At 39.3% G+C, this 12462-nt stretch overlaps 2 protein-coding genes across 2 annotated transcripts in view; one reads left to right on the plus strand and one right to left on the minus strand.

The window, feature by feature from the left end:
- Positions 1 to 2885, plus strand: part of LOC126382455 (protein APCDD1-like) — a 28733-nt gene extending 25848 nt beyond the window's left edge. Inside the window, exon 5 of the mRNA XM_050032327.1 lies at positions 4 to 2885. Within this exon, the coding sequence (XP_049888284.1) occupies positions 4 to 347 (344 nt within the window). The 3' untranslated portion in view covers positions 348 to 2885. The remainder of the gene's footprint in view (positions 1 to 3) is intronic.
- A 1392-nt stretch (positions 2886 to 4277) lies between these two features.
- vapal (VAMP (vesicle-associated membrane protein)-associated protein A, like) overlaps positions 4278 to 12462 on the minus strand; it is a 19130-nt gene continuing 10945 nt past the window's right edge. Inside the window, exons 4-6 of the mRNA XM_050033271.1 lie at positions 11684 to 11764; positions 7553 to 7732; positions 4278 to 5222 (exon numbers count right to left, since the gene is read on the minus strand). Coding sequence (XP_049889228.1) covers positions 5061 to 5222; positions 7553 to 7732; positions 11684 to 11764 — 423 coding nt within the window. The 3' untranslated portion in view covers positions 4278 to 5060. The remainder of the gene's footprint in view (positions 5223 to 7552; positions 7733 to 11683; positions 11765 to 12462) is intronic.

Below are 12462 nucleotides of genomic sequence, written 5' to 3' on the forward strand. Positions count from 1 at the left end.
CTTTAACCAACGGCTGCGTGGCACTGGGCATTCGGCTCCCCCACACAGAATATGAGCTTTTCCGCATGGAGCAGGACGCCCACGGCCGTTACCTGCTCTACAACGGCCAGCGTCCCAGCGACGGCTCCAGCCCAGACCGGCCGGAGAAGCGGGCCACCTCCTACCAGATGCCCCTGGTGCAGTGTTCAGCAAGCAGCCAGCCCTCTGAGTACAGCAGAGCGGATGACATTGACAGGCCTCTGCTGCACCACAATGACTGCACAGGATGGCACAGAGGTAGCCAGCAACACGTCATGGTGGCTCTTGTTGCATTCGTCATGTCTCTGCTTCTCTGCTGGAAAAGCTAGAGAGCAGTTTGGGCTTTTTCTACATAAAGACACAACAAGAAAAGAGTGTGGATTACAAGAGCAGACAGCAAATATAAACTTCTCTGATGTGAAAGAGGATGAAAACTGGTGCGCCTGATCCTCTGAACTCCTTCCCAGCTACCAAAGACTCAACACTGCTGCACCACAGAAACTTTAGCACTTTAGAGTGGAACCAAAGACCAACCTGTCTGTGTTTCCACAAGTATACAAAGATGTCTATATATCCACACAGACCTGAGAGTATGTTTTATACAGTGTATTTACCTACAACTATCAAGTCATTTCTTGGTACTGCCAAAAGACACGATTCGATGTGTGGAAACTTTTTCTATGATGAACTCTTGACAATAAGCTCCCTGCCTCGAGGAGATGTGCTTATGGACAGTCACTGTTTACAGCAAAAGGGAACTACACGACTTATCTTACAGAAGTTTCTTTAAATGTTGCCTTACAGTACAACAAACTCAGCAGCAGTTATCTGTCATCTATTCCATATTAAGATCATGATGCTATCTTGGATAGAATAAAGTCAGTAACCTTCCATGCATTTCATTTCCTCACTGATCAGAGAGCTACACTGGCCAATACGATCAATGGCTATTTTGAAATTATGTCATACTCAGATTGGGATGGGCACTTAAAAATTGGCATATAAATTGCCAGTCTCAACATCTGGAGACTTCAGCTACACTGCAGTAGTTACAATAGTTTGAACTGGGACTGAGCTAAATTTAATAAAATTACACTTTTAACAATATGTTTTGATAAATATCAATAATGTTAATGTATGAAAAATCACAATCATGTGTTTTATTGTTGTGCTTTACATGAACAAAATGTTTCATGGGAGAAAAATGTCTTAATTTTTTATTACAATTTGATTAGAAGCACCAAATAAACACAAATTCACAAACTAGACTACAGTATGATAAAATCACAAAATGATTCCAATTCATTTTTATACATACATTTGGGCCCTGTTTGGGGGGGGAGTTTAAGCTTAACTCCACAATTAAAATTTAGATACTGTCATTCATTTTGATAGTGAACTATTTCGGCAGTCAGTGCAAGAATTTACTGTTTAAATACTGTGGACCTATAATTTCGTGCTAACAGGAAATGAAGCAAGGATTACATCTGGGGACATATGAAACTGCAACTTCAAATTTAGTGCCAGTTTCAGAAAGGGTATCATAATATGTTTTTGTCCATCAGTTTTTGGTTTTACAAGGATTACTGCATTAACATCTGACCTTTGTATTACTTTTTTTTTTTACTAGACATAAACAGACCCTTGTTTTTGGTACATGTGGGTCTTATCCCTCCAAATACAGTCACAGGATTGTGCTTTAAAGTTTGTTGTAACAACAAATATAGAAGACTGAGGTTTAGGTTTAACTGGACATTTGTGTATTTGTAACAAAGAATTGATTCTGGTTACGAAGCACTGTGTAGTAGGCCATGTCTTACCTGTCCAGTTTGTGCAGCTACTTGAACAAGTCTTCCAGTGTGGAATCGACATGACAACATAAATTAGTGCTCTTTGCTCCTCAAGGTCCTGTCTAATCTTGACAATGGAATAAATTCAAAATACCTTTCCATAGGATAAAGGTCATCAGCACCCTTCAGTTCTCCAGTCAGATCTCGATCACAACTTTAATGAAGCTCACTGCAGTGTTGTCATCATCAGTGTAAAGATGTCGTCACCCTCTGGATGGTGGACCAGTACCTGTTTGGGAACTTTCCAGCATGCTTCTACTGAACCAAAACTTTCAGACTGTGCTCAACAGAGACCCCCATCCCAGCATACTCTTTTCCTGCAGTGGAAAAACTTTTATATTGCACAATTGTCATTGATTGTGCAGAATCTCGTTCAGTGTGCGCAGGCCTGAACCTGTATTGGACTCCAAGAAATGTCTTTTTGTAACTGGTTACATGTATAAGATTAAAGGTTTGATACTCTTCAGTGTTGATCTATTGTTTAATTTTTTAAAGTATCTTTTTTGTATACTTACCTCTAACAATATATTATAACTTTCAAATTGTTATGCAATTTTACATTTAACAGTCATGGTGTAGTCTCGCCACCATGGTGTATTATGTCGTTAAAAAGTCATACTTAAGTCTGCCATAAAAAATAATACCATTATACCATGTCATAAAAAATGTATAAAAATATAGTGTGGCATAAAAGTCATTGTATTGTATGTCAGTCTTTTAAAAAGTGTCAAAGAAGCTTACATTATGAAAAAAGTAATTGAACAAAGTCACATTGTCCCCAATAAAACCCCAATAAAAGGCATCTATAGTATGTCTAAAAAAAAAAATTAGTATTGTCATAAAATTTCTTAAAAATGTCATAGTATGTCATTAAGAAAAGTCAGTATTGTATGTCATCAAAAGTTCTAAGAAAAGTCATAGCATGACATACCATAAAAGTATTTTTAAAAGTTATAGTTTAGCATGTGATAACGTCATAGAACAGTATGCTACAAAAAAATGTCATTGTATAGTATGGCATAGTCTTTAAAAAAAAGTCACAGAATAGTGTGTCATAAAAAATAATTTAAAAAACTTCTATGTCATTATAAAGTCAAACTACTGTGTCATAGTCATTAAAAAAAGTCATAGCATGTCATAGTCACAAAGTCAAAGTCAGTGCGGTATGTCAAAAAAAAAGGCATTGTATGTCAAAAAAAAATATTTTAGTTGTCATAAAAGTCTTTAAAAATGTAATAGTACAGTATGTCATAGAAAAGGTGTTCCAGAAGTCAGTGTGGTATGTCAAAAAAAGTCATAATATTGTATGTCATAAAAAGCCTTTACAAATGCAATGGTATAATATATGAAAAAACAGGACATTAAAAAAATCATGGCATTGTATGTTAAAAAGTCAAAGAAGCCACAGTATGGTATGACATAAAAAGTCAAACTATTGTATGCCAAAAAATTATTCTAAAAATAACAAAAAGTCTTTGAAAAAGGTAAGTATGCCATTAAAAAGTCATTGTATATTATGTCATTAAGTCTTTAAAAAAAAAAAAAGTCATTGTATTGTGTGTCATAAAAAGGCTTAGTATGGTATGTCATTTTAAAGTGTCATCATAAAAAAATTTACCACTTCTTTAAAGGGCCTTAATTGTCACCTAATGCATTCATCGACATTCAATACTTGCTCAGACCCCGCAGGCGCAGGACGTCCCTCTCTCTACTGCCAAAAAGACGAAAAAAGAAGAAAAAAAAAACATCCAGTGGTCTTTTCCCACGGTACCCTGTCCTCCAGCAGTCAGTGTGAATCATACCTCTTTACATTTAATACAAAGATTGCAGGTTTCACTTTTGGGTAAAATAAGCATCTTGTCAAGAAGGTTCAGTATTTTAGCCATCAAACTGAAATGTACCAAAAAACTTACCAAAATTACCTTGGCAGAAAACCTCAAAAATACTGAGTAACAGCCCGGAATATATTCAAGGTGAAACCATTAAAATGTAGAAACATCTAACAAAGAATCCAAAAGAGCGCCAGACTTGCATCTTGATTAATTTGGTCCGTAAACACTGCATAACTTTACACAGCATTTTCTCCAGTTTCATAACAGAGCAGATGTCTGAGGTTGAGAAGCATTTTCTAGTTGTATGACTCTTGGCAGCTAATAAAACCGAATAACGGGGATATGGTAGATATTGCTTGACTGAAACGTCAAGTGTAATTAAAACACATGGTTAGCTCACATAGGGTACTTTGTTCTTGTAATAAGAAAAAAAGTATCCAATACAAAATGTTGGCGGCAATACTGATGGAAAAGCTGGCACACAAACATAGCACGCTCACTTTATGGCATCACATAAAGAATATTTGAGGGTGTATCACTGAAAAGGGGAGACACAGGAAAAGACGGCTATCGAAACCACATTTTTTCATTTTTATTTCTTCAATGCTTAATACCATGGGACAGGATTTTAAGAATGGAGACCTTATTTCAGTCATATTTGCCTCAAAAGGAATATATGATTTGTATAATAATAATAATATTAATAATAATAATATATAAAGTCTGCATTGGTGTTGTGAGGAAAAGGAAAGGACAGAAATGTACAAGAAGGAGGCACCTATCCCCAGCTGGACCTGAACATTCCAAGACAAGAAGTAGAAATTACAAACTGAACAAATTTACTTCAGAGGCAATCCAGCAACAGGTAGCAAGGTGTTTTTGATGGAAGTTCTTTCCTTTTTTGTTTAAAAGGATTTAAAACAACATTTACAAGACACCTAACATTCCATTCAATTCCTATTAAAAACAACAGAGAGAGAGAGCGAGAGAAAAAAATCTAATCTTCTGACTGCCTCTTGCCCATGGTTCACTCTAGGTGCATCTTCCATGTTGACTGATAGTATACAACTCTCATTGTCCCGCCACATTACCTGTATAATCCAGCCATCAGAAAACAGAAAACAAAAGAAAAAAGGGAGCAATCACTTTTTTGTCGCCTTTCTTTTCTCAACTCTCTGTGTACTAACCGTGTGAGATTGTAAAAAGGCGGCGCCTTCGAATGATGCTGTACAGATGTGTTCACTGTAGGCCACACTACCAATGATATGGCAAAGTCAACACAAAGACTTCTCGGTTTTTCCAGGCCTGTTTTTATTCCGGAGCCGGGGCGGGGGGATACGGCTGGCATGCATCTCCCAGTCTACAAGATGAACTTCCCTAGGAAGAATCCGATGAAGATGGCTGCTATGACGACGAGGAGGGAGGGCAGGGAGGCGGTGCTGGCTTCTCGGCCAAGGAGGCTGGTTGAGTTTGATGTCATGTGGTCTGAGCGGGGCATCTTTCTCATTCTGATACCATCCTCCTGTAACAGAGTAGGAGGAGTGGAAAAGAAGACCGTCAACATACAAGGCATGTTTGTGAGCCGGGGGGTCCTCAAACTTTATTATCTTGGAACCCATAATTGAAAAATCAAATTTAACGAGTCCCCTATATGATATTGAGCTCTTAAGCGGACACATTCTCACTCCGACCTCGTCACATATTTGGTCATGGACTTTCCACGTCCACATATGACATGCAAGGTACCCTGGGTGTGTTGGTTGTTGACATTCTGGGACACCTTGTCAAGTTTTGCCTGTTACATGCATTGCCTTCTTTCAAGATACACTTCTGGTTTCACAGGAAATTTACCATTTACTTACAGTCATACTTCAACAACTAACGCACCTGGTTGGGTTTAGGCAACAAAAACATATGGTTAGGTTTAGGGAAAAAGAACAGGGTTTGGCCGTAGAATCTAATGGGACGTGAACACCGCTCTCTCGGGTGAAAGTTGTAGTGTAAAGAGTTAATCCCTAATCAAGTAAAAGTGTTATACTGCATAAGTTGATTGAGAAACAATGTAAAAGGGTTAAGAGACTGATTGAGATGCATAATGCAGAGTTATGAGTTGACATTGTATCTACACTAAAAGAACAAACACATAACACACCATGTTCTGTATAATGAAAACACACACACACTCAAATGCTTGTATTACCTAACACACATTTAAAGGTCTGTATTGTATAAGAGCACAAGGGACTGCATAAAGAAAGTCCCTAAAATTCACATGTTTTTTAAAAATAAAGTGAAAGCAAAGCCAAAGCTAAGGGTGGGAAATTTGGGAACTTCCAAAACTCAAAACGAAAGTGATACACCATTAAAACCGGGCCCGTTCACGATTGGACAAAAAGAAAAAGGTCGCCACCAACAGCTTTGCATTGAAGTGGGATGGATTAGCGAAAGAAGGTGGAGACTCTCTCCAGTCTCCACCAGCATAAAAGCAGACGCACTAGGAGTTGTTTTTCAGTCCAGCTCCGGGGCTTGGCTCGATGAGTTGTATGTGTTGAAGCTTGTGAACACATTAAACTCGATTGCATCGGACTCTGCCTGTCTCCAGTGTTTCTTTGAATATTACTTAGTTGAATCCAAGGTACCAGATCGAAATCAGAGGACAACTGAGAAGTTACGTGGAGGACAAGATCGGGAGCCTACAGGCCCAATTCCAGGCACCGATTTTCACCTCTACAAAGTCCATGTTTGTTGGACCAATCCACAACAACTCCCACCCACCCAGTCGGACTTTTGCTGCCTTAACTTTAATCCTTGTCCTGCCGCGTTTCCCCCTGATGCTGCCGGGCACCGTTAAACTATAAGGGCAACCGGCCGCATATCATGCCAACGTTTAAGGACAGCCTAACCTAACGTAAACAAAGATATGTTATAGATCACAAGTAGCAGGCTTAGTTTCAGTATTGACTATTGTTCTTTATGTTTTGGGTAACTTGTGTTTGGTAGCTATTTGTACTGTGTGGCGTGGCTTGAAGTACAGATGTGAGTGCGCCCAGAGCGTCCTCAAAGCATCTTGAGATCTGACTGGCCAGACGCCATTCAGAAGTGGTCTGGGCTGTATATAGTTATATTCTGTCAGCAGTTTGTACACTAATTTGTCTTGGACCACACTGAAGGACCACCAGCTCAGTTGAGGTCTTATTCATCCAACTCCCTGCTAAAGAGCCAGACTTTATGTTGCTGCTGTTACACAGGTTAGATGCACAGCACTGCAGGATCATCTCTGGAGCCGCTTTCCTTCCAACGAACAGTCAGTTCACCGTATGCTGTTGCGTGTTTATTTGCATATAGAGCAGGGAATTGAGATCCATTAAAAAGTGGTCACTCGAGACCCATGGAGACGCATTCTATGTCCATGTGTGACCAGACAAACTAGGGCTGTCCACTTGCGATCGGATCACCGGAGACACATGAATACCAGGCTCCATGTTACGTTTTTGTTTATTGCTGCAGATGCATTTGTGTTTTGCCCTTTAACTTGTTTCTCTGAAGATTAGGAGCTGGTCTGGTTCCTCTGCTAGACAAACTCAGGAGGAACCAGATGTAAAATTTGCTTTCTTTGATTATGTCAAGGTGTCCACAGTAACTGCTTCAGTGTAGAGGAACTGAAGCAGATTTTGCTTCCATTTCAAGAGCCCATTTGCACACCGTAATAATGTGCTATCTGTATAAGGAATATGTATGTTAAATGCCAGGTATTAATACACACAGAAAGCAGTACAATCACAATGTTTTTAGGATTGGAAGTAATCACAATGAAACCACCATGTTTTATCGTGTCTTATCAACACATCTAACCTTTAATTGTCGGTTCTCGTCAGCCAGCTTGTTCAACTCAGATTGCAGCCTCTTGCACTTCTCCATCACTTTCTTCATCTCCGAATCGTCCAGTGAGGCAGTGACAGGCACCGTGGCTGCTGATGTGTCGCCCTTCGCAGAGTTCATCACCGGGGCTGCTTTGGTCGCGTCCACGTCATTCTGCCCAACAAGTAGAGGGAGAGAACCACTGAAGTGAAATCCAGCATGCCCTGAGCTAAGTAGGGAGGTTAGCCTCTAGACGGAAGCCCGTGCCAAAGAAAGGCAGCCTTGTCCGAGGCCCAGAAGCTCACAGTGCCAGATCAAAGAGACCAAGGAGGAAATACATCCCTCCAGAAGTCATGTTTGATGTGGCTTTGTTTTGTGGGACAGACAACATGACGGCATGGGGAAATGAAGGGCTTTGTAATGGAAATACAACAACTGTATTGTAGATGAAGGTTGACAATCAATACACAGACAGGATATGATGTTATTATCCCTTTTACCACAATCCAAGGCAAACATTTATATAGACGTCCATCAAGGCCAAGGTCATTTTTGGAAGGAATGATACTAAATAAGTGCTGCTGCAAACATCCGGATGTCTCATCATAAATCAGCAGGAAGGTTCAGATGGTCAACACTGACCTGTTGTGTCTTACAGCAGAGTGGGTGTGTGCCTGTGACTGGGGTTATCAAGAGGGCAACTCTGTTCATGACATTTTATTAATTTAGGCTAAGGATGCACCAGTTGTCAAATGTAGGGCCTATACTGATAATCAAAATAACAATGTGGCTGACAGCCGATACAGGTGTTTTTGGTTGTTGTTATTTATTTTGTTTTTGTTGCTATTAATTCCCCCTTTAGAGCCAGGGGAAGAAAGCAATCTTCATTATTAAAAAATACTTAAGTGTTTTAATTGAGGTCATTCAGCCCTTCCTTACACTACCTTTGAATGAGAACAAATTCAATCAAAGAAGGGAAGGGAAGATCTCCGTCTCCAAGTTCGTCCCAAACACGTTTTCTATTGTCCCTGGGACACCGTTGGTCTGGAGCACTGCTTTTTAGCCTGTGCAAAACTCATTATTGCAATTTTAAATATGTTGCGATACACTGAGTATTGCGATAAAATATATTGCGATTTATTTCCTTTTTTTGACTGTAAATTATGTCCAAAGAGGAAAACTTAACATCTCTTTTAGCTAATGAGATAGTTTTCAGTCTGTTCATCCTGCTTCAGCCATTTCTTTGCAGAATGTATCTGGTGGACTGAAAAAGCAAATGATTATATTATTCTAGTAGGCTACCTAAAGTTTAATTTGTATTTGTCACATTAATAATTTATTTAATAAAAAAACGATACTTGGCACTGTGTGACGATACAATATTGCCACACAAAAATATCATGACTGGCCACTGCCATCAGTGAATGTCATCTTATTTGCCAAACGGCCGATGGCATTAAACAAAGCGAATATCGGCCGATATCACAGTTCGGCCAATAAATCAGTGCATCATTGATTTAGGCTTCTCAGCAGTATATTTAAGCATCCCAGAGGACAATACCTCTTCTTGGCCTAACCACCTCTATGGTGCACCTCAATCACCTGCACTTACTGTATGTTACCAACACTACTTCCACACAGAGCTGGGTATCTTCATCAATGTTCCTATACTAGTGCTAACTAGATAACCAAGTTTTGGTACAAAGACAATCATAACATTTTTATATATTTTCTTTTGAGGAATATGAACTTGAGCCATGAGAACATGAGTTTCAGTCTCAAACACCAGCAGTTGAGACACTGCCTGATAAAACTGACGAAATGCTTTTTTAAACTATCTGATCGAAAACTAAGTAAACAAGATCTCAAATTTGACCACATATTTTATTTTGTATTAGTACTTCTGAACGAACCAAACAAAAATTCTCACACACTGTCAATCCCTTGTGCTTAATTTGTTTATGCCATTTGGTCCTCAGACTTTCATTAGGTAAAAGAAGTGGTCGACAGACTGTGGAACTGTTTTGGTTCTTACACAAGTCAGTCTTTCACACAATGTATCCGTCTAAGACTTTTTGGTGTGCTAGAGCTCTGTAGTAATTTTTTTTTACCAGCTTTCAGTCCTTGACAGCTTGTTAAACTGAACAAACACATTTTGTTGTTACTGAAAAAGTATTGAGGTTTAATACCCTGCCCTTCTTGCACTCTATAAATGTTACTCTTCATGAGTTTCCACGTCTTAACATTACACCTCACACTACGTCTTAATCCCATAAAGCTCCATACTTTACGTGTTGCAAGTGACGTACATGCAACACAAGCCAAAGCAGAGAGCAGACACCGTGTTGACTCAGCAGTCCACATATCGACACAGCAGAGCTTCTTAAAGGAAGTTAAATCTGGCTGGCCCCAGGGGCATTTCACCTGAACTGTGAGGACCTGCTGAGCTGTCCAGCAACACTGCTTATCTAAATGCTGATTACACTGAGAGGCTCATTAATACATGCTCCCAGTGTTCACAGAGTCACCAGTTTATTAAGCACAAACTAATGCAATCCATTACAATAGCCCTGTAATCAACACTATCTTTGTACGGCTTTTTACGTTCAGTTTGTTTCGTTGATTCAATTTTAAATTCTGAGTTAGTGTGCCGTGTGTGTTACTATGGGGACTGACAAAACATTAGTGTAATGCGGACCAATACAACACCACAGCTACAGTCACACTCAGAGCTGTGGTGAGGTCTTGAATCTTAAATGTGTAAACTAGCCATTTTAATATCAACATGCTACTTACTTTGATGTGAACAAGTGGTTGGAGCAACCAACTAAATAAACACCCACATCATTCAAACTGTTTATCTTTCAGAGCGCTTCTCTCACCTTGAAATGCGTTCACACTGCTGTTCTTGGTATTCACACCAGAGATCTTTGGGCTTGATGTAGGCGGTATAGGTGGCGTTAGCCACCAAATGCAAAATGCAGTGCAAAAGGCACCCGCTGGCTGCGGTTTTCATGCTCAACAAAAATCAGATGCATGCAAAGATTTCATGCAGCCCACAACAGAACATCTGCATACAACACAGTGGGAATTTTGATAACGTTCAAGAACAGCAGCATTGCTTGTAAATTTCAAACAATCCTTTGTGGCATCACTTGTGTTGGCCGCCAGGTTGGTGTGGGTTAACAGGAGCACATAGTTAAGTGTCAAGCTTTAACATATAACAAAACACTTTTAAACAATCATTTTGGTGGTTGTTCTATTTTTTTTCACACTTTCCAATTGTGCCATAATCCCTGTTGCTGCCAAGAGACAGACTGCTACGTGCCAACTCTGACTCATGGTTTCACTGTATCATGGTATACAATATTACACCATCATTATTATTATCAGTTACAATGACCTTTAACAGATAACAACAAGAGCGTTTTTTTGGTTGAGCTAGCACTCAATTATGTGTGAAACTTGAAACCACTGTTTTTAATGGAAGTACATGTAACAAAGGAGGAGGAAAGGGGAAAAGGGGACACACACAAGCAGGTGAGACTCTCCACCCAGTTGCATATTTTTCCAATGCCGTGGATAAACAAATGCACATGGTATAATAACCATCAATTTTCATACCATGGTATACCGTGAAACCACTATAACGCTGCAGCCCTATCTCTGACACACCTGAGGTTGCCAGAAGATTTGTTCAGCTAAAAACAAGGAGTGTCAAGATGGTGTTGTTCCTGATCTGCCTGACAAAATAAAATTTCCACCATTTGAAAAACAGAGGTGTGACATGGCATGACACAATTAAGTATTTTAGGTGAGGTTTGGAAGGGAAACAGCAGATCATTTTATGAGTGTAAAATGGTGAGCAAGAGAAATGAAAACTAGCAGCTCAGGTTTTCTCATTTTCATATATATTTATGCACGTGCCCATGTTTCCATTAGAGCAGCATTCTCAACTTATGGTTGATTTTATCCAAAGCTTTTGCCTTTATGGAAAGCTTGGGTATTCTGGAAATTTTCAAAGTTCAGCATTCAACAAAAGTCCTTAAGCGACAAAAATTATAGTCCAGGTTGTGATTTAAATTATGTGGAAATAAGTTCTTAATGTGCGGCAGCACCTCTTACCACTTTATCGTTTTCAGAAGGCAGCTCGAAGACACATCTCAGTTTGGAATCCATGAGATCATCGGGTTTTGCATCTTTCCACTGGTGGAGATGAAAAATGGGCATGTTATTCATCAAGTCAAACTGCTAGCAGCTGGATCCTATCCACTCACAGACACACACAGACACACACACAGACACAGACACACACACAGACACACACACACTTCATATTATTCACATGCAATGCAGCCTTAAATCTATGGACATAACATAAAACATGCACAGCTTCATTTAAAAAACAGTAATAACCACCAGCCTCATTTTCCTACACAAACAAAAGTCTATATTTTCCATTACTTTCGGGGGTCTGTATGTTTGAATGACAAATTTCCTTAAAGTCCGCTCCTAACCTGAGACAGTTGTTTAGTGATTTTACTCACTCAATAACAAAGGTGTGTGCTTATGATTCAAAGTGCTTATAATGTAAAGCACAGATTTATGCTTGAGTAAGTGACATAATTTGTGTCAGAGGTGAAAGGTCTAACAAGGTTAAGTTATGCCATGAAACCAAAGTATCTGATAAAACAGAAACCTTGTGAGATTCTGGTTATCAGGACCAGTCAGACATTTGTTCCTTCACACTTCCTGGATTTTGTATCTCATTCAGGACAAGCCAGCTCATGAACATGACTTCAGGGTATGTGAATGTTTAACTGACTGACTAAGGCTTTGCTGTCCTCTGGTGGACACTTGAGAATGCGTCATAGCTCATATATATATATATATATATATATATA

Source organism: Epinephelus moara, chromosome 21 (genome assembly GCF_006386435.1).
Source record: "Epinephelus moara isolate mb chromosome 21, YSFRI_EMoa_1.0, whole genome shotgun sequence".
NCBI classification, from domain to species: Eukaryota; Metazoa; Chordata; class Actinopteri; order Perciformes; family Serranidae; genus Epinephelus; species Epinephelus moara.